This window comes from Triturus cristatus, chromosome 3_2 (genome assembly GCF_964204655.1).
Source record: "Triturus cristatus chromosome 3_2, aTriCri1.1, whole genome shotgun sequence".
Classification (NCBI taxonomy): Eukaryota; Metazoa; Chordata; class Amphibia; order Caudata; family Salamandridae; genus Triturus; species Triturus cristatus.
In genome coordinates, this window is record NC_140584.1 from 1,083,931,021 (window position 1) to 1,083,952,900 (window position 21,880).

At 49.0% G+C, this 21,880-nt stretch overlaps 1 protein-coding gene across 5 annotated transcripts in view; it reads right to left on the reverse strand.

Moving 5' to 3' along the window:
* SH2B2 (SH2B adaptor protein 2) overlaps positions 1-21,880 on the reverse strand; it is a 505,642-nt gene that overhangs the window by 174,591 nt on the left and 309,171 nt on the right. For all 5 annotated transcript variants that reach the window (XM_085649839.1, XM_085649838.1, XM_085649836.1 and 2 more), the window contains one exon: positions 20,827-20,928. In XM_085649839.1, the coding sequence (XP_085505965.1) occupies positions 20,827-20,928 (102 nt within the window). The remainder of the gene's footprint in view (positions 1-20,826; positions 20,929-21,880) is intronic.

Genomic DNA, 21,880 nt, shown 5'->3' on the forward strand with positions numbered 1-21,880 from the left:
TAGGTTTGGTTCACCAAGCATAACCAGGCCTCATTACTGAAAATACATGTTTAAATGGTGTGGGCATACGTTTCTTTTCATGTGCTTTTCAAAAAAATCAGCAAACGTTTGCTGCAGCCACAGTGTCTCTGTATGTACAAAAGTATCATTTTAGCTTCCTTAGCTGAGGGAATGTATTTGGACACAGTTTGAAGGTTAAAGAGCTAAACACCCGTTGCTATGTTCGTTGTTATGATTGTGCGGACCAGTCTCCTGTGTCTGTCCAATTAAAATAATTAGCAGGAAAGTGGCAACAGTCTGATTCGTTTGCTGTGCAAACGACATTTCAACACGACCTCGATACCTGCTAACATGCCTTGAAACGGTGCACTCTGTCAAAAACATTAGAACGAACTGCAAACATCATGACGGCATTGTTGCTTTATACGTATTAGACATTTTGCTTTACAGTATTGTACGTTTTAAAAATGCAGTTTTATTATATTAGAGTGGGTTTGCTCACATTATTCCATCCTGCTAGCTCTGTTCTCTTTTATATGGGAGGTCTAGTCAAAAGTGCTCGTTTAGTATTTGGGATTTGCCATCCTCAAGGAGTTATTCCGATGATGATGATTAGCTTTTGCTTTTTTGTAATCCTAACTTTGATATTTGAATAAATGTGCAAAGTTTCAGACCTGGTGTAACCTAGTTGGCATATTTATCTTTAGTGCATAGGGCAATATAACTACAGTGTTTGGTGGCGTTATTCAATGGTCTATGCTAAAGTAATTAGGTATCTGAGTACTGGATTCTGCAGTTCCCATGAACTGGCCATCCTTAATGTGAACTAGGTTGGAGCGTCACTAGTACTACCTCAAAGCCACTGAGTGTATGAGATCACTTCACTTCACTTCTTGAAGGCAAATTCTTTCAATAATTATTTTCTACTATTCACGTTGTGCTTCCATTCCTATAAGCAACAGGCTTTCCTTACTTATATCACCTAGTCTCTTTCTATTAGTTGTGCCAAGAGTGAGATCCTAGGATTCACACCGATTTCAAGTTGGCTTTTTAATAATATTATATATTATATATTGGTGGTCACCACTCTGTAGTTCTACTTAGGACCAGGTTGGTTTCCATTGCAAATTGATTTCTGCTAACAAGTGTAGCGCGGTTTGACGAATCTTCACAAATGGGCCAGAGACTGGGGGCCGCCACATATTAAAAAATTAAAAACTGGAGAGGAGGCATGCGTTGGGCACAACCCCTGAAGTGTCAAGTGACCGTTTGGGCTCCAACTCCCCGCGGGCCACTTCATTACCAAAGGGGTCCCAGGACCTCACTCCTGGGCCCCCGAAGAACATTGATGTAAGAGTTATTGCTGCCCACACATTGAGCTGTGCCCTCCTGATACACTCCCTACCTGATGGAGGGAGCAGAGAGAAGAGAATGAGCCGGGTCCCGTACCAGCACGGAGTAAGCTGGCAGGCGGGGAGCCAGCTTGTTAGTACAGAAGCAGGCCTCCTGCGATGCCAAAAAGATGGATTAGGGTGCCCTGGGAGGGACAATGGCACCAAATATAGAAAATAAAAGGTAAGAGGTGCGGCAGCATAGTGGTAGTCACCTGAGTCACTGTATACACACCAGGAAAGCTTACGATAATTTTTTTTAACAACCCATACTGGAGCTATTGGCTCTTTAGTTGGTGTGCAGGGGCCCCTTTTGGTTGGTCCTATGGCAGCATCTTGTGGCCTGAAGGGTGTAAAAAAAAAAAGACTCCAACATAATTATGATTGTTTTGAATAAAAATGCATTATTTTAAATTATTGTAACAAATATTATTGAGCATCGCTGTGTGTATTAATAAAAAAATACACTGTATTATGGTAATTGATAAATTATTATGCTGACTTTATGACAAAGCCAATAAGGCTGGGTTTTTTTATGGTGATATGCGGACTCATCTCTTTATAAAGCCAATAGGCCTGCCTTCTATATTTTAGTGTTCGGACCCCGTGACAAAGCCAGTTGGTCTGCCCTAGTTACAAAAACAACAACAAGTTCACGTTTAAAAATAATCGCAGAAATTTAGTGAAAAAAAAAAAAAAAGGCTACACTGACATTACAGTTAGATATGGCAATAATATCTTACTTTACATTAAAAAAACAATCAAAAATCCACGTAATTGGTGAAAATCCTAGTTAAAATAGGACATTTTATACTCCTAAAAATCACTGAAAAGCACCTAGTAACAGTTAACTGAAGTAACTATAACTCATTCAGTGACACTCACCACTGAGTAGTTCTAGTAAGGTCAGCCTATTTTTTTGGTTACCCAAATTAAGTTCTCTCTACTTTGTCAAAATGTTGGCAAGAGGGGACTTTGGGCATAACCGCAAATGTGTCATAAATCCAGGTGGTTCCGAAGTTACTTACCTTTGGTAACAATGCTTCTGGTTGATAACATATCCTTTGCAGAATATCCTCTAGGCTCCAGACTGGGTCTGAAAAACTTTCCTCTCAGTAACAGCTCTCCAGCACCACCAGCTAGACCAACAACTTCAATTATGGCTCGGACCACGCAGGAAAGAATGTCCCTTCCCTAAATAGGGCAACACCTTGTATGCTGGTATCAGTTCCTGATATTATGCCCAACCAAGAAGTTCAGAGAGGACGCAAATGGAGCTCAAAGACAGCAGAGACTAAAACAGCAGAATAACACAATCTTAGAACCTTAATATCAACTACACTATTTCAAAAGGGGAGGTAAGAGCGAGCTTATACAGTATCCAACAGAAATATTGTCACAGAAGGAAGTAACTTTATTCTTTTGATGTAGAACTCTTTCCACAGGTTTCTCAGCTCATGAATGAATCTGAGCACTAAAGAAGTAGGGAGTAGTACCAACTAGCCAAAGAAATCCTGTAACACAGCCCTTCTGAAGTATCGATCACTCTGCGTGTTAGCTGCTCGATAGTAATATTTAGAAAGGTATGTGAAGAAGACTACTTATTGAAGCCCAACAAATATCATTGATTAGGATCAATCAATCAGTGTCTCAAGGCGCTGGGGGGGGAGGAAGGGAGGGCGGCTGATCTGTCTGCGCTATGGAGTTTAGTTGAAGAGCCAGGTCTTGAGGTCCTTCCTGAATTGGGTCAGCAACCGGGATTGTCGGAGGTGGGTCAGCAGGGTGTTCAAGGTCTTGGCAGCGAGGTAGGAGAAGGCTCTCTCTCTGGTTCATGTCTTGTGGATCTGAGGGATGGTGGCCAGGCCCAGCTGGGCAGAGAAGGAGGTGACTGGTAGGGACGCAGAATGAGAGGCAGTGGTTCAGGTATGCAGGTATGCTGGTTCTGCGTCGTAGAGGGCTTTGTAGGTGTGCGCGAAGAGCTTGAAGGTCACCCTTTTGTTGACTGGGAGCCAGTGGTGTTCTCCGAGGTGTTCGGAGATGTGGCTGCAACGAGGGATGTCGAGGACCAATCTGGCTGCAGCATTTTGAACGTTCTGAAGTTTTTTTGAGGAGTTTCTGGGTGCCGCCGGTGTAGAGTGCGTTGCCGTTGTCGAGTCTGCTGCTGATGAGTGTGAGGGTGACTGTTTCTCTGGATTCGGTGGGGATCCATCTGAATGTCTTTTGAAGCAGGTGGGGCGTGTGGAAGGACGTTGATCAGATGATTTATTGTAAGCAAGGAGTCCAGTATGTTGCAGAGGTTTTGTGCATGGTCTGTGGGGGTGGGAAGGGTTCCCAGTGTGGATGACCTCAATAAGTAGTTCCAAGTTGAGGGTGAGGGTCCTAGGATGAGGACTTCGGTCTTGTCCGAATTCAGTTTGAGGCAGCTGCTCTTCATCCAGGCGGCGACGGCCTTCATTCCTCTGTGGAAGTTGTTTCTGGCAATTGTTGGTTCATTGGTGAGATAGAGGATCAGCTGGGTATTGTTGGCGTAAAAGACTATGTTGAGTCCGTAGTTCCTGAAGATGGTAGCGAGGAGGGCCATGTAGACGCTGAAGAGTGTGAGGCTCAGGGAGGAACCCTGGGGGACTCCGCAGGTGATCTCTGTGGGTTTAGACAGGAATGGAGGTAGTCTGACTCACTGTGTTCGTCCAGTGAGGAAGGAGTGGATCCAGTCCAGGGCATGGTCACAGATGCCGGTGTCATGAAGTCTCTTGATGAGGGTGAGGTGGGAGGTGGTGTCAAAAGGCGGCTGAGAGGTCCTGGAGGATGAGGGCTGCGGTTTTGCCTCAGTCGAGGAGGGAGCGGGTGCGTCGGTGAGGAGTGCAGGCTCGGTGCTGTGGTTGCCCCTGAAGCCAGATTGAGAGATGTACAGGACGTGGTTTGCTCCAATGAACTCGAAGAGTTAGGCGTTGATGGCCTTCTTGATAATCGTGGCTGGGAAGGGGAGCAGAGAGATGGGTCTGATTTTTTTTTTAGGTCGGTCGGGTCGGCGGATGGTGGTTTCGGGTTTGTTGGGAGGGTCTTGGGTGTCGAAGCGGTCTAATAAGCCTGAGCTTGTGGTGGAAGAAGTCGCGGAGTTTGTCACAGTGGTCTTGGGAGGGTGGTATGTCCATGGTCTTACTGTTGGGCCTGGCGAAAACCTGGAAGATGGCAGAGTTCTTTACTGTTGAGTGTGTTGCGTTTATTCTATCCTGGAGGGCCATTTTCTTACTAGTTTTGAGGAGGAGGAGGTGTGTGGTGATCGCAGCTATGAAGGCTGTGTGAGTTTCCAGGGTTTTGTTGTTTCTCCAGATCTTCTCTAGTTGTCTGCAGGTGTGTCTGGACTCATGGAGGGCGGTCGTGAACCAGATGGCTTTCCAGAAGTATTGCTTGCCGGGTGTCTTCTGGAGAGGTGCCAGCGTGTCGGCGCAGTTGGCAGATCCATCGTGGAGATTGCTTGACGGTATTGGCGTCTGCGTTATGGGTGGTGAGGGAGGTGGTTAGCTATCACTCAGTGACCTTGTTCCAGCTTAGTGCGGATGGGGCGGTGGGTTTGGGGAAGGCAAAGTGTGTGCAATGGTGGCCGAACAAAAGGAGTTCGGTGGTGTGGCTGTAGGTGACTTTTTCACCAGCAGAGAAGACTGGGTCGACCGTGTGTCCTGCTGCGTGGGTTGGAGCAGTGACTAGCTGCTTGAGTCCTACTACGTTGGCAAATTTCACAAGAAGGGATGCGGTGTTCTGGTCATTGGGGTTGTCCAGGTGGAAGTTGAGGTCGCCGAGTAGGATGTAATCAGTGGATGGGAGAGCCTGGGGGTGGGGTGATGAATTCGATGATAGCTTCGGTAAAGGGTGGTCGGGTGCCAGGTTGACTGTAGATGAGGGTGCCACGGAGGGCGATTTTGGGGTTGGTCTGGATCCGGAAGCGAAGGTGTTGCATGGTAGTTGTTGGGTTGCCCGAGTGGGTGGGCCGGCGGAGGGTGTTTTTGTGAATGATGGCGATGCCTCCTACTGGCCGGTTGGCGTGGTCTTTGAGGGTGATCTTGCAACCTTAGAGGTTGACAGTGGCGATGTCTGGGCCGGAGCTGGGGTTCAGCTAGGATTCTGTGAGGACGGCGATGTTGAGAGAGATGGAGTATAGAAGGTCCCAGAGTTCAGTGGCTGTTTGTGGAGAGAGCGCATGTTGAGAAGGATGCAGCTGAGCCGGTTGGGTCCGCTATTGGTTGATCGGGTAGCGGGGGGTTGCTGGAGTCCGGTGGTGGGTCAGGGTGTAGCTGCAGTTGCGGCAGAAGCATCCTAGGGTGTCCTTTGGGTGAATCGAGGTGGCAGGCGACGTGGTGTCCGGCACTAAGGGCGAGGAGGGTGCTGGCGTCGTATCATTGGAAGGTACGAGAACCATGGTCCGTGGTGCTTGGCGCAGTCCAGGCTCCGACAGGAACAGACCTTTGGCATGCATTCGGTGCGCCCGCTGCGCAGCCGTGCAGCGGCTGCCATTAAGTAGTGTGTGGTGGGCTGGACAGCTGGGAGGTGGAATGCAAAAAAATGCCCCCATGGCCCTCGAAGAGTATGTATGAATGTCAGCTTTAAGATCTTTATAGGCCAGGGGCCCCCCCACGCCCCTTTATTCTTCGGATCCTTAACTTCAGGGACAGAGATGCCATTCTGCGGGAGGCTCGGGTGAGTGGCAAACTGGCTTATGACAACCACACCATTATGATTTTCCCAGACTACACCCGGGAGGTCCAGGAGCAGCGCCGTTCATACACGGAGGTGAAGCAGCAGCTGCGCTCCCTGGGCCTTCAGTACCAGCTCCAGTTCCCGGCCCGCCTCCGCCTTGTCTTTCAAGGTAAGACGCTGTTCTTCGATACCCCCAGGGCGGCCTGGACATGGCTTACCGAGGAGCGGCCTCTGCGGCAGCCGGGCGGAGGGCCGTCCGTTGCAGGGCCCGGGTGCCCCGTTGTGGCTGGGTCCCAGCGGCCGCGGCGCGGGAAGCGCACACGCTCCCGGCAGCGGCGAGGTGCCGCGGTCATCAAGGCCCGGTCTGTGAGCGCTTCTGGCAGACCAGTGAGAGACTCCTCCGCCTCTTCTGAAGCCTCCTCCCGGGCGGCCGGGGGATCCCGGCGCCGAGCATCGCCTGGGCCAACCGGGTCTCCGACCCCCCTCAACACGCACATTGACTCATCAGACCTTTCTCGCAGTCCCGCTATATGACTTTCTCTTTGTCTCTTGCAGTCGCGGGGAAGGTAACAGCCTTGCCCGAGGGCGGGGGTGGGGGGCTCCACAATCTTGCGCTCCCCAGTGCCAGCCCAGGTCAGCACATTGTAATCCGTACTTCAGGAGGGGTCCACTACGCTCTTTATACCCGAGCACCTGAGCTTGGGGTCTTGTGACTGTTGGTTCAGTTCGGGCGACAGATGCTTCTGGTTTTGAAGTGTAGGGTGGGGGGTGGGGGGTTGGGGTTCGGGGTTTGTTTGGGGTCTCTCTTTACGAGACTGTTTTGTTTGGGTTTGGGTTGTTATTTACTGAGCCTTTCACACAGCGCTGCGCGGCGCGCGGCGTCGTGTCCCTTCATTCAGCTCCACCTGTGCGCTCTACTGCCGCTCACCTTTCGCCACCGTCCGCTCGCTTCCCCCAGTGGGAGTTCCGTGGTCCCTCCGGGGCCTGCGCGCTCCGTGCCCCCTCCGCTGACACCCGGGTCCAAGGGTGTCCCCCCGGCGCTCCCCGCCTGCCCCCTTCCCGGCGCGCTCCATTCCCACTGCTACAATGGCTGATTTAGCCCCCAAAGCCCAGGTGCGCATCCTGTCCTGGAATGTGAATGGCCTGCTGGACCGGCTTAAGCGCACTGCCGTCCTCAAATACGCCCAGCGCGCGGGTGCGTACGTGCTCCTGCTTCAGGAAACCCACCTCATCGGTGAGAACTGTCCCTTTCTGGCGCGCTTCGGATATGATCGGGTGTGGCACTCCGGGTTCTCGCGCGGGTCGCGGGGGGGGCTGCGGTCCTCCTGCGCCGTTCCTTCCCTTTTGTGTTGGCCCGAGTGGTCCATGACTCCCAGGGGAGGGGGGTTGCGGTTAGCGGCACGCTTGAGGGCCGGCCGCTCAGCCTCTTGTCACTTTATGTGCCGCCCACGGGGCTGTCTTCGGCCTTATCTCTGACCGCGTCCTGGCTAGCGACTTTTCCGCCTGGCACGGTTGTTCTCGGAGGAGACTTTAACGCCGTCTCGGCCCCGCACCTCGACTCTTCGGGTCCGGTCTCGGACTCCCGCGCGGCGCGGGCGAAGCAGCTGGCTGGGTGGGCGGAGGCACAGGGCCTCTGTGACGTGTGGCGGCTCTGGCACCCACACATGCGACAGTATACCCACACCTCGGCCGCCCACCACACTCAGGCACGCATTGACGCGATCTTTGCCCCCCCGGCCGACTGTCTGGGTATCCAGGACGTCCGTATCCTTCCCCGGGGGATATCCGACCATTCTCCGCTTTTGCTGGGTTTGGGCCCCCCGCCTCACGGAGCTCGCCAAATGTGGCGCTTTAATGCATAGTTCCTGCAGGACAAGACGCTCCGTAGGGAAGTGGGGTCCGCGCTGGCACTCTATTTTGGCGACAACGACGGATCGGTCTCCTCGGCGGGCACCCTCTGGGAGGCATATAAGGCCACGGTTAGGGGGGTTGCTAAGGCACAGGTGGTGAAACATCGCCTGGCGCAGCTGCAGCGGCTCACGGCCTGCGAGGCTCAGGCGCTGCGCCTGGAGCAATCCGTCTCCGACTCTGGCGACCCGGCCGAGACCCGGCAGCTGCGGCTCCTACGTGAGGAGATTCGTCAGCGGTCGCTTGACCCGGCTAAGCTTCTTTGGCAATCCTCGGTGGCGCGGGTATACGGCTGGGGCGACAAAAATGGGGCGCTCCTGCACCGGCTGGCCACTTACCCCAGGGCATCGCGCATCATCCCGGCGGTGACCGGCTCGGGTGGCACGCTTCAGTCCTCGTCTGTGGCTATAGCGGACGCTTTCGCTCAGTACTACTCACAACTCTACCGGGCACGGGCATCGGATCTGTCTTTGGCTTCATTGCTCGCCGCTGGTGATTTAAGCCTTCCCCGGCTGAGGCCGAGTGATTGGGAGAGTCTGGAGGCTCCCATCTCTCCTGAGGAGATCGGAGATGCGAAAGGGCGCACGTCCGCCGGGAAGACCCCAGGTCCGGACGGGTTCCCACAGGAGTTTTATGCCACCTACAAGGAGCACTTGGTTCCACGGCTGGGTGCCCTGTACGCGGAGGCGGTTGAGAGAGGCTCCTTCCCCCAGGAGGCCGACATTGCCACGATTGTGGTCCTGCCTAAATCCACTCCGCCGCCCAGTGACAGGTCGGCCTACCGGCTGATCTCTCTGATCAATACCGATATCAAACTGTATGCCGCGGTCCTGGCCCAGCGGCTCCGGCCCTTCCTGTCGTGTCTGGTGCACCCGGATCAGTGCGGCTTCATGCCGGATCGGGGCACTCGCCACTGCCTCCGCCGCCTCCATGTGGCTCTGGCACACCGCCACCGCCTATCTCCTTACCTCACTCTCCTGCTTGCCGACTTCGAGAAAGCCTTCGATTCGGTGGGGTGGCCCTACCTGTTCGACGTCTTGGCTCACGTGGGTTTCGGTCCCAAGTTTGTTGGGATGGTGCGGGTTCTGTACGCGCGCCCTCGCGCTAGTGTTGGTTAACGGGGCGCTGTCAAGAGCGTTCCGGATCGGCCGGGGCACACGGCTGGGGTGCCCGCTCTCACCCCTCCTTTTTGCGCTCGCAATGGAGCCCCTTGCTGCCCTAATCAGAGCGGACCCTCTCATTCGGGGATGGGAGTGGCCGGGCCTCGAGGCGGACAGGATCGCCCTTTATGCGGACGACGTTCTGCTGTACCTTGGTGACCCAGCGCGCTCGGGTCCTCGGGCTCTCCACATCTTGGGCCGCTTTGCCCGCGCCTCTGGCCTCCGCCTCAACTCGCACAAGTCGGTCCTCGTGCCTCTTCACCCCTCCCGAGAATGCTTTGATTGGCAGACCACGATTCCCCTCCGCCGACTGTCTTTCAAATACCTGGGCATCTGGGTCTCCCTCCTCCCGGAATTGAGCTGGGCACTCAACGTGGCCCCTTTAGTCAAGAAAGCCAAAGCGGACCTCACTCCGTGGCACTCGCTCCCGCTGAACCCGCTGGGGAGAGTGGCGCTCTACAAAATGATGATCCTCCCTCGGTTTCTGTATGTATTGCAGAACACTCCGGTGTCCTTTCCGAGGTCGTGGTTTCGCGAGTTGGACGGGATGGCCACCAGGTTCCTCTGGGGTGGTTGGCCTTGCCGATCTGCCGCCTCCCCACCTTTGACGGGGGGCTTGGTATGACCAACCTCTACCTTTATTACCTGGCCACCCGGCTTCTGGTCATTCATGACTGGTTTGGGGGGGGGGGGGGATGGTCCGATCCGGCCTACAGGGTGGAACTGGAGGCCCTGGGTCTCTCCAGTGTTCAGGACCGCATGTACGGTGCCCCTATTCCCACCTCCTGCCACGACATCACCAGGGCGGTTTTCCTGGCTTGGCGGGCAGCGCTCCGCCACACCGGGTGGACCGGGAAGTTGACGCGCGCCACCCCTCTCTGGCATGGGACATGGTTGCGGGAGGTTGCGGGGCTGGAGGGTTTTGAGCCGTGGACTTGCTCGGCATCTCCCAGCTGGAGGATGTATGGTGAGGGGGACGCATGTGCTCATACTCAGAACTGCAGGCGCGCTTTTCTCTTCACTCATCCCAATTCTATAGGTACCTTCAATTGCGACACGCCATACGGGCACACACCCCGCTGCCGGATCATAGGCCCCCCGGAGGCTCAGGTTCTGATGGGTAACCTAGGAAGGGGAGGCATATCCAGAATATATCGTTCCCTTGTTAACAATACCCCTGTGCCCCAGGAGGGTCTGAAGGAGCGATGGGAGGAATGGGTGGGTCCCTTGGACGAGATCGACTGGCGGGACGCCCTTATGGCTCCCAGGCTGGTGACGGCCTCCGCCAAGCTGAGGCTCATTCAAATCTATTATCTGCATACGGCCTACCTTACACCAGCGCGCATGCGCCGTGCGGGTCTTTCCACCGACGCAGCCTGCCCTCGTTGTAGCTTTGACCCGGCCGACTTCATCCATATGGTATGGTCATGCCCGGAACTGGAGGGGTACTGGCGTGGCATTGAAACTGACTTGACGGAGGTCCTGGGGTGGGAGGTACCGCACGACCCCAAACACATCCTATTGGGTGTCACTGATGGCCTGGACGGCACCCGCGCTGAAAAAGTGTTTCTTATGACAGCGTTAATGGTGGCAAAAAGGGACATTGCGGCAGCCTGGAAACGGCCGCAGCCGCCCAGTCTGACCAGGTGGAGCGCAGGAGTAGACTGGTGTGCGGCGCAGGAGCGGACTCTTTACCAAGCTCGGGGCTGCCACAAAAAGTATCGTAGGGTGTGGGGGAAATAGTTAGGAAATGTAATGTGATTTGGTGGGGCGGGGTGGGGGCATGATTCCCAGATGGGACTAATGTATATTGTTGGTCCGAAAGGCTCACTGTTTTTGTTGCACAAGAAAACAATAAAAACTTGTTTATCAAAAAAAGATCTTTATAGGCCAAGGCATAGCAGATCCTAATACACAGGTAACTCATCAGTATGCCTGGCACTGCTGTGCCTTTCTTCACCCCAGCAAATCTTATGACGAATTAGGCATCCACCGTCCCTTACTAACCTCATACAGTCATTATAGAATACTGCTAGCCAAGGGTCTAGCCTCTGTAGCTAATCTTATTCCCTGGAAGGAGGAAGAAGGAAGGAGGAAGAAGGGGGAATAAAAATGAATGGGTGGAAGATGGACTGATGATTAAAACGGACATAACTTTCTATAAGAGGAATGGACAAGTACATAGAACCCCCTTATCTTTGAGGAAGTCAGTAAATGCAGCCAGACTGGTAGGGCCTGCAAATCGCAGACACTGCAGCCAAAATAGCCACCAATAGAAAAACAGTTTAGAAGAATCAAAGACAAATAACAGTGTATTGGTTTAAGCAGTGATGCCATAAGAAATGTCAGAACTATGATTAAGTTCACTGTAAAATACAAAGGGGTCTGGGCATAAAATGATTCAACCAACCATTCTACAACAGGACTTTCAGGTGGTGCTTTCAAGAAAGGTGTCACTGGAGGCGATCTGAATAAAGACTTAAGAATGCAGAGAGAGCAGTCAAATAATTCATGGTAGAGACTACCAAGCTTTGCTGAGCAAGGGAAAGCACAAATTGCAGAACATCAGAAATAAGAGCTTAGAAGGGATTGCACCTATAAAAATAAAAATATAACCAAGCGACCCACTTAGATCACATTGCTATCTGGCTTCTGGGCAGCTAAGATGACAGCCACTACCCCTGGCAGCAGGCAAAAGCTCTTTCATTGAGATAGCTCAATCTCCACACATTTAGACAAATTGCCTAGGGTGGAGGATCCAACCATTCTATTGTGACAGCAGATGCATTCTGTGTGGAACGGGAATATGGGGCCAAATGCGGAGTTTCAACAGATCAGTATACCAATTCTTCCTTGCTCAATGCGTGGCAACGAGAATCAGTTTTGCTCAATCCTCTCGTACTTCCAGCATGACCCTCGAAAGTAGGGGAACTCATACAAAAGGCCCTGCCTTAAGCTGAGCCAGAAGATGCGTTGAGCAGCAGAGGCAATGCGCTGCTTCTGCGATGCGACGAGACTGCGATGTGAGGTCCTGATGCGCTGACGCCAAGAATTCTGTCGACGGGGCTTGCGATGCGAATGCCAGTGTCTAGGATGCGAGGAACAGTGGCAATGATGTCTTTGTACAGATGATCGGTGAAGCTGCGACGCGGAGATTCGTTGTCATGGCTACTGTTGACAGTAGATGCAAGGAGCTTGCGCCAGGAAAAGTGGAAGAAGTGGTGGTTACGAAGGCGATGCGTCAGTCCCAAAATGCGGGAGGCAAAAGGGGGTGTGAGTCTTTTGCGAATGGTCCAATCCATGCAACAGCAGTAATGCGTTGGTTCTGCTCAAAGGTGCGCCACTTAGCCGAGGAGAGGCGTCAGTTCTGCTGGGGTTGCTTCGCTCAGCAGAGGGTGCATCGGTTCTTCTGGAAAAACACCTTAGGCCCACTTTCAAGGGTCCAGGACTGGGATGGCGAGCAGCAGTCCCTTCAGCAGCACAGCAGTCCTTCCTTGCAGTCTTCACAGGTCCAGAAGTGTACTGAAGTGGTGGTGTCAGAGGTCCAGTACTTATACCCAGTTGGACCTTTGAAGTGGGAGAGACTTCAAAGACAGACCTTTGAAGTGCACAGAGGTCCTTCCCTACCTGACCTGGCTCCAGACTCACTGCAGGGGGTTATGCAGCCCTTTGTATGTGATAACAGGACACAGCCTATTCAGGTGTAAGTGAGGCTTGGTCCAAATCTTTGCTCCCATCCTGCAAGGACAGCCCATCAAGACACACCTAAGCTCCCATTGTACGAGGCTCTGTAGGAGGAATACACAAAACCTAACTGTCACCCACCCCAGACATGTGATCAGAGGCAGGCAGCAGGCAGCAAATAGCTAAAGTAAGACAATGCCAACTTTCTAAAAGTGGCATTTTCAGAAAGGTAATTTTAAATCCAATGTCACCATAAGTTAGATTTTTAAAGTAGGATTCCAGAGACCCCAAACTCGATCCTGTAAATCACGCTTATAAAACATAAGGTAATCCGAATTTTAGCCTATGGGAGGTATAGGCCCTGCAGTAGTGAACGACTTCAGGAGTTTCAGTGCCAGGACATATAAAACAAAGTGCATGTGCAGCATTTTAAATACAGTGCACACTGCCGTCTGGGTTGTCCAGGGCCTACCTTAGGGGTGACTCATGTATAAAAAGGGAAGGTATTGGCCTGGCAAACGGTTTATTTTGCCAGATCAACATGGCAGTGTAAACTGCTCGCACAATTTCTACAGTGGGAGGCCTGGGACATGGTTAATGGGCTACTTAAGTGGGGGCACAATCAGTGCTGCAGGTAGCATTCACTTACAGGCCCTGGGCACAGGGCGTACTACTTTACTAAGGGCTTCTAAGTAAATTAAATATGCCATTCAGGAAGAACCAATGTTACAATGATAAGGGGACAGAGTATAAGCACTTTAGCACGATTAGAAGTGGTAAAGTGCATAGAATACGAATACCAGCAAAAACTATGTCAGAAAAGTGGGGGAGGTAGGCAAAGGTTGAGGGGAAAACAACCCGAACGCTGTCAAGTCTAACACATGTGCCCCCAGTTAAAAGTGGGGAGAGCTACCCAATCCCCAGTGAGTTTTCTTCACTAAGGCGGAAAAACCTCAAGAGACCATCAGCATTGGCGTGCTTGACCCTGGACAGATCTCCAACATAAAGACCATTTCCTACAGGGAGATGGACCACCTCAACAGTTAGAGAATTTCACCCCTCATCTGCTTTAGCCATCTGAGGGGTCTGTGGTCCATCTGAAACAGGAAGTGTGTCCCAAACAGGTATGGTCACAACTTATTCAATGCCCAGACCACAGCAATAGCTTCTCTTGATCGCACACCATCTCTGTTACAGAGGAGGTAGCCTTCTACTAATGAAGGATACCGGTTGGTCTAGGACCACTTCATTCAATTGTGCAAAGACTGCCTCTATGCCATACTCTGAAGCGCTAATCTACACTATGACTTGTTTGGAGAAATCAGGTGGCTTGAGTCCTGTTGCTGTACAAATAGCCTCCTTGAGGGTATCAAAGGCTTTCTGGCAATCCTCTATCCAGATCACCAATCCAGGTTGCTTCTTGGTAGTCAGCTCTGTTAAGGGGGCAACAATGGTGCCATACACCTCAACAAATCTTATGCAGTATCCTGTGAGGCCTAGGAAGGCTCTCACATTAAGTTTTAGGTGGTTGCCAGGCCATGATAGCCTCAATCATGGCCTGGTGGGCAGCACCTAGCTCCCACTTACACAAGGTGACCCAGGTACACCACAGATACCTGCCCTATCTGGCACCTCCTGGCCTTGATGGTCAGGGCTGCCCGCTGCAGGGCCTAAAGCACCTCATGGAGGTGTTGCAGGTGTTCCTCCCAGCTGGTACTATAGACAGCCATGTCATCTATGTAGGTGGCACAAAAGGCCTCCTTACCAGCCAGGACCCTGTTAACCAACCTCTGAAAGGTGGCGGGGACATGCTTCAAGCTAAAGGGCATCACACAAAATTGGAGGTGGTCCTCTAAGGTTGAGAAAGCTAACCTCTTTGGCACACTCAGTCAGAGCGATCTGTCAGTACCTTGATGTCAAATCAAACGTACTGAGGAATTAGGTCACACCCATCCTGTCGATGAGCTCATCAGCTTGGAGGATGGGGTGTGCATCAGTCCTGGTGGTGGAATTGAGAACCCGGTAGTCCAGGCCTGGGACAGTGTTAAAGGGCTACTTAAGTGGGTGGCAAATCAATGCTGCAGTCCCACTAGTTAATTTACAGGCCGTTGGTATAGGGAGTACCACTTTACTAGGGAACTTAGGCAAATTAAATATGCCAATTGGGGATGAATCAATGTTACCATGTGTAAGAGTACAAACACTTTAGCACGGATTAGCAGAGGTAAAGTGCACAGAGACCTAATACCAGCAAAAACGAGGTCAGAAAAGTAGAGGAGGAAGGCAAAATGTTGGAGGGAAGATCACCCTATAGCTAGGTACCAAAAAGAAGTAGGAGGATATCAACCCAATAAGTGAAGAATCTTCAGATTTGGACCCTGAAACAATGGAAACATACCCTGAATATCAAAGATCCACTGAGGATTTGGAAAAGCTCTCATGCATGTTGTGTTCAGGATCACTCCAATGAAAGGTGAGACCTTAGCTGTTTGTTGAATAAATTGCTAGATCACATCCCCAAGGGAGTGGGTGCAATGGTTTTCTTACCTCACAGCATTCAGCGTTTTTTCCCCCTACAGGCCCACAAGCTCTTCACATTGCCTGTGACGTGGACATCTTCAAGGAATTGGGGCAAGATCTCTTCTTTCCTTTTATGGTGAGTTTATTTGGGAACTGGAGGTGGACTACGAGAATACCTGCTCCTCAGTAACATCTGCTGAATAGAGGACCATGTGAAATGCAGGGAGTATTACAGGAATTATTACCATTTACTAAGGACTTATCCTATTTTAGAACCATAGAGAAGTAATTCTAGTTTACCATGGACATCATCAGAACGGTCACTATAGAAGGTGGTTTGAAATTTAGTAGCTTGTGTTGCACTACTCACAGTTCCACCTTCGTCACCTTCTATGCCCTTTTGCACCTGAGTCTCATGTTTCTATTCTATTCACAAGTCTTTGTTTGACATCGGTCTGGTTATTTTTGGAATTCATTGTTATTTGGTTTGTTTTTGTTTAGGTGTATATTTTGTCATATGTTTGCAATATTCTACTGTTTGAAAGTTCAGCTTTTTATTCTTTTTCATGACTTTTCCCACTTTTAGGGTGCCCCCTTACTATGAACATCTTAATCCTCTTTCTACAGGGTGTGTGTTTTTTTGGTGTCCTATCCGGTGTCTCCTATCTGTTCATCCAGAAATACTGGAGAACTGCAGTTTGGTGTCTTGACAGGGTCTCCCCGTTACCCTTCCGCTATAAGGAAGGAAAATACCTGAATGCTGAAATGCTGCTGCTATCCCGCAGGTCCATCACCATCAAAAAAGTGTTGTAGCACAGTTCCAGAGTCTAAAGCGGCTGGGAAGGTTAATGCTCCCAGGGAAGTCGTCCACAGCAAAAGCTGCAAATTGACATTACTTTTGGTGGAACTAGTAAACGTGGAGGCTAGTACTACTAAGAGCACTGTAGCACAACTCTTTTTGAAGCACTCCGAGGAGGAGTGACCGTTTAATCAAAAAAGCCTTTTGCTATTGAGGAGCATGGCCTTTAAGGCAGACTGGACACACCCAGAAGAGCTGGGTGAACAAATCCATGCTTGCCTATAGTGGGTAACCGTTGTAGCCATAAAACCGCCAATTTAGTCAGCAGAGTCTAGAGCACATTTAAGAACTCGCTTAGAAGGCTCCAGACCTTCACTCGCTAGTTCAGAAAATGGTTTCTTCACATGAGCTAATCATAATCAGTTTGCCATTGACCAGAAGGTGCAAACGTACCTTCGGAGGAGTCACATGGTGCCCACATTATGTAAAGCCAGGTAAAGACTTTGTGGTCAATTGATTCAAGCCATTTGGACTCACTATCCGTAATGCAGTGGGGAAAGCACTAGAGTTAAGATTTGCAGAAGATGCTTGTACCACCAAGATCTCTTGAGAGTGATGCGGATATCAGAATTTGAGATGAGACTGCACAGGTCTATCATTCCGATGTTCCTGTAAGCTGCAAGGCTGGAAAAGGATTTCTCCCAGCCAGCCAGCACTGTATCCTCTATTGCCTTACTAAATGGCAGAAAAGGGCTTTCCCCCAGTGAAGATGGCTGTTGGATTTGCATAAGGGTGTTGGATTTTTGGTTCAGAGACAGCAATGGCAACTTAAGCACCTCTTGAACTTTGCACACATCATACATAAATGAAACTTCAACAGAAGGAGGGACCAAAGGATAGGTAATATCACTTCTGGAACAGTATCAAGGAAACAAGCATGATAATGGTCCAAGTTGTGTCCAGCACCTGTGTGGCACAAAGGGAGGAGATTGTCAGACTCTGAATTATCTACCTCCATGTCTCTAAAATCCAGGTTAGGCAAAACCATGGTGTTTGAAACCAAGACAAAGAGGTCTTCCTTCTGTGCGAACCTCTAGGCTTAGCGCAGAGGGTCAACAAGAGTCAGTGCCCGGAAGGAAGCTTTTACATCTTCCTTAGTTACTGAATAATTTCTGAAGATTTTAAAGGCTGAGGTGGCTCTTGAAAACAGCTGAGAGCACTCCTGGGATGTCAACAGAGTCAGTGGCAAGAACTATCGGACCAGTGCTCTGAGGCTCCAATGGATTTCCCACCGAGGTTGGAGCCTTTTGAGGGCACTAAGTCCGGTGGCGGGTTTGGAGCGACTGGAATCGCTGAGGTTGCAGGACCTGGTCCACCTTTGGGAGCTAGCCCAGAGGGATGAGTGGGAGTCCTGGAGATATGCAATGTGGTCTGTCAAAAGCCTTGACCTGTTTTTTCTAAGTAGGCAGATGCAGCAAGAAACTCTGGTTTAAGTTTCTTAATAACCGGGAATGGAGTGGAAGAGGACAAAGAAGAGACGGACACTGGCAAAAGGCACCTCCAGGAATGTGAGCAGGAGCAAGACCATTTTCTTAAGTAAGAAGAGGACTTTTTCCTCTGGGGTTTCTTATGCTTTTTGCATTGGGGCATCACTCGAGGGATCACTACAGTTCAAGGAGCTTTCCTGATAGAGTGGAGTGAGGGACTGTTTACAGGTGTTCCCACTCACCAGAGCCAGAAACTGTTTGGGGTTCTGCTCCATGATAGCCTTTGGGTCCACAGAAGTGCAAGAGTCTTAAGTCAAATAATCATGATCAGGACCCAGATATCACACCTGTACATCGTAGAAATCTGACAGACATCTTCCTTTGACACCGACAGCAGGTTTGAACCTCAAGGCCTTAGGAAGTGACATGACTTAATCTGATGTAGAATGAATATATGAGGAATTCAGAAAACTGACAGGAAACTGGTCACATGGTGAATGTATAGGCTGATGTTACATCCTGGGCAGACAGAGCCACAAATGGAATCGCATGGCACTACCTTTCAGCGCTAGAGAGGTTTTATACTGAAGGAAGTTTTCCTGGTCTAGGCACGCACATGTTGGTTATTTTTCCTAGCTGTGTTGAAGAGTTGTGCAACAAATATACTGTACTGTACAGTCTCACTTTGTGACCTTTATTTATTTAATCCATTTCTTCCTGTTGATAGTGGATCGTTGTCTCTACGTCTTTTGTTATGGTGAAACATGACTTCCCTCCAGGATAGGCTTATAAAAGGATTCTATATCAGTGGAATACAACTTTTCCAGTCTTGTTTTTTGGGTCTGTTTGACCAACTAGTTAAAATGAAATGAAATAAAAGTACACACCACAGCTTTGTTATTTGAAATTCAGGAGTGGAAGCAAGGATCCCAGGTGATATTAGATTATCTTGTTAATCTACTTCTGGCCCTAAAAGACCGGACATTTTGCCAATCGTGTTTGCCACTATTTAATTCCAAGGGAGTAAAGGAGAGTGTGAAATGCCCAGTTGTTGTTTAAGTCTGAACTCAAATCTCTGCATTCTATGAAAATTCCTCTTTCCTCGAGGTGCTGATAGATGCTTCATTTCGCACATTACAGCGAATGACAAAACTGGTGATTCTCATCGGTCACATCCTCTGCAGACCTCAACACTGGTGAAAGTAGGTGTGCACACTTTCGTAAAAGAGCTGGGAAACAAGCTACCCAGCGTGATATGCATAGAAAAGCGGGTAGAATGGAGAATGGCAGGAAATGCTGCACAAGGATCCAAGAGTATTAGCATGGATGAGATTTTATTGTGTTGAAATTGGCTACACATCACAGTACTTTTTCACTGGAGTGGAGAGTTCAAACTCCAGAGTTAAAAGGATTAACCAGGCAGTGAGTGTTGGTTTCAGCAAGATGGCTAAATGGAGCTGTTCCAAGATTTTAAACAAGAATGGACATGGAGGTACTACGATTGCAAATTTGAAGTAGTCAGTAGTAACTAACGTTGAGAGACTGATTAAAGAGGAATGCCTTGCAGAAATGACATGTCATGAAAGGGCAAAGGATGTGATGGTTTGAGGGCTGAAAGGGTCAGGGGGTGCACAAGAGGGGTTCTCCTTTTTAATTATGGGGATGAACGCAGCTGGTGATTTTAGTAAAAAGGTAGCTAGTCTGGATGCAGAGTTGAGCAAAGGTGGTAAGCCCTATGCGGTAGCATGAGCAGTTAACAGGTTTTATAGATTATTCTAATTTTTGGGATCTCCAAGTAAAATTAAGTGGGGAAAGTCTAACGAGGAGATGGGAAATAAAGAGGCAAAGTGTAGTGAGAAGATTGTAGACTGTGTAAATGAGTGTTTTCCGCCTCGGAGTGTAGTGGGGTGATCAGTGTTAAGAGTTAAGGTGACTTTGGGATGCTTAGTGGAGTGGTAAACTGATGCATAGTTATTTAGTATGTATCAATGTGTTTGGTGAATTCAGATTTATGCCATTTGAAAATAAGCACATTATTGTTTTTTTCATAGAGTGAATTGTAGGAAAGATCGAAGGGTGAGGAGAGAGGATACTGGATAAAACGTTTGTGTGGAATACTATGAGTTGAGGGTTGTTCTCTGCCTCATTTCAATGACTGAAGGAAATTGAGCGAAGTAGGAGTTCAAGGTTGTTGTGGAGGTGCTCATGGAATGAAGGCAGAACTTTAGAGGGGATTTTGTTTTAGTGATCGGATGTTTTTTAGTGGACCCATGTAAAGGGGTGTTGAGGGCTGTTGTATGTAGATTAGAATTGTCTGAGTAATATGTTAATGCTTAGTGTTGAATGAGAGAGAGAGGGTTAAGGATAAGAATGAAATCATATGGTTTGCCCTTGATGTAAGTAGAAAGTGATGTGTGGTTCAGAAATGAGTGGGTGGAAAGAAACTGCGCAAAAGATTCAGCTTGATTGTCGAGATCCAGTTTAAAGGTGCGAAGCCTGGTGAGAGGGGTATTTGGTCATATGGCTTCTATTAACGTGGGATTCAAACATTAACAGAGCTCCTGACATTATGGACCTTGCTCTGCCCTGGAGACCCAGGACCTCACTACCAAAGGCTGCCATAATAGCCCTGCTTCATCACCCATAGGAACCGATCTCTGAATGCTCTAAAAAGTGGGACCTAGCACTGCAGTGACTGGGTTGCTCTAAATCTGTGTATATTTCGGTCTCTGAATGTGCCCGTGCCTTTAGATACATATATCAGTTATGAGCAAAGCTGTTTGCATAGAAATGGACTAAAGTAAAATTTCACACAATATGGAACAAAAGACATTTTTTAACATTCATGATCAATATACTTATAGGAACAGACCACAATGCACATTAACAATGGAATAAATGGCTATACCTCTTTTGTAATGTCGTCAGTTATCTTTCTCATTAGGACACACTGTTTTGGACAAAGTATCATCAGTGATTTATACAATGCTATTGCAACCTTCTCTTTTCGACTCTGGTTGGACTCTGTATGGACCACTACAATACCAGAGTCTTCACAGTGTTAAACTCTGAGCCACCCTAAGACAGCTTCCAGACCTCGCACCTATGTGATGCCCTGCAGTAGCTTCTTGCCAATATTCTCCTTTCTCTGCAGGTGAATGAATTCTTAGCTGATGGAATCTTACCTTCAATACAAACGTGTTGTCCTTATCTGGCATTTCTAGAGGCATTGTGGTCCTGACCTCGATGATTGCAGAGAGCGGGATGCTTACCTTGGGCTTTGAAGACTGAAATAAAGAGTCACATTTTAGAAATTGTATTTTGTCTTGTAAATACAAACTACAGTAAGTCAAACAGGTTATGAAGATAGCTGTCACTAAATGCTGTAGGAAATAGGTATACAACTCTAAAGTGGATTGGTCATGCTGCTTAAGATGTCTAATAAAAACTGGTGCAGCCACACTGCACCAGTTGATTTTTCTCAATTTGGTAGGGCTTTTGACGTTTACTAATAACTCTATAATGTTCATTATTAAAAGAAATTCATATCAAGTCTTTTTTACTGACAAAGAAGTACAGAAAAAGAAACCAATAGTAGAACTCTTGAGTAAGACTAGTTTGTTACAGAGCAGGCCCGTGTTGCGACTTGACTTCACTATCATAGGCAATCTGAACTAGCCTAAAGTTCCTTAATGTATTTGTCTTTCTTCTTTAAGAAACAGAAAAAAGAAACAACTAGTAACAGATCCCATTGCATATATAGTATGTGTGCAGATGTGTATAGTGTAATGGGCGACTTATTATCATTGTTGAGTAGGGGGGAGGTGCACAGTGCATCATGATGCGCCTTCCCACCCTCTGCAAAGGTAAACTGCACATTATATTTTGCCCATCTGTATATGGCATTTTTCAGTTTTGTTTGTTTTAGGAAAAGATATTTAACCAAAAACAGGATGCTAGGGTTTTCATTTGCAGAGTAAGAACAAAATCACATTGAACAGGCCTTCTAACCAAATTGTGAGGCATCAAACAGTGTTGATATCAGGCTATCTCTACCAAGGTTACAAATTGGAATTTGGCATTTGCACTGTACTAATAGATTTGTAAATGTGAGTTTATTAGTACAGTTGTTCAAAATAAAACGTTATTTGGTCATATTTATTTACACTGTTATGGTGTAAATATAGGTATACAAGCCTGACTATGTGAAGCTTACACAAAAGTGGAGTCACTACAATA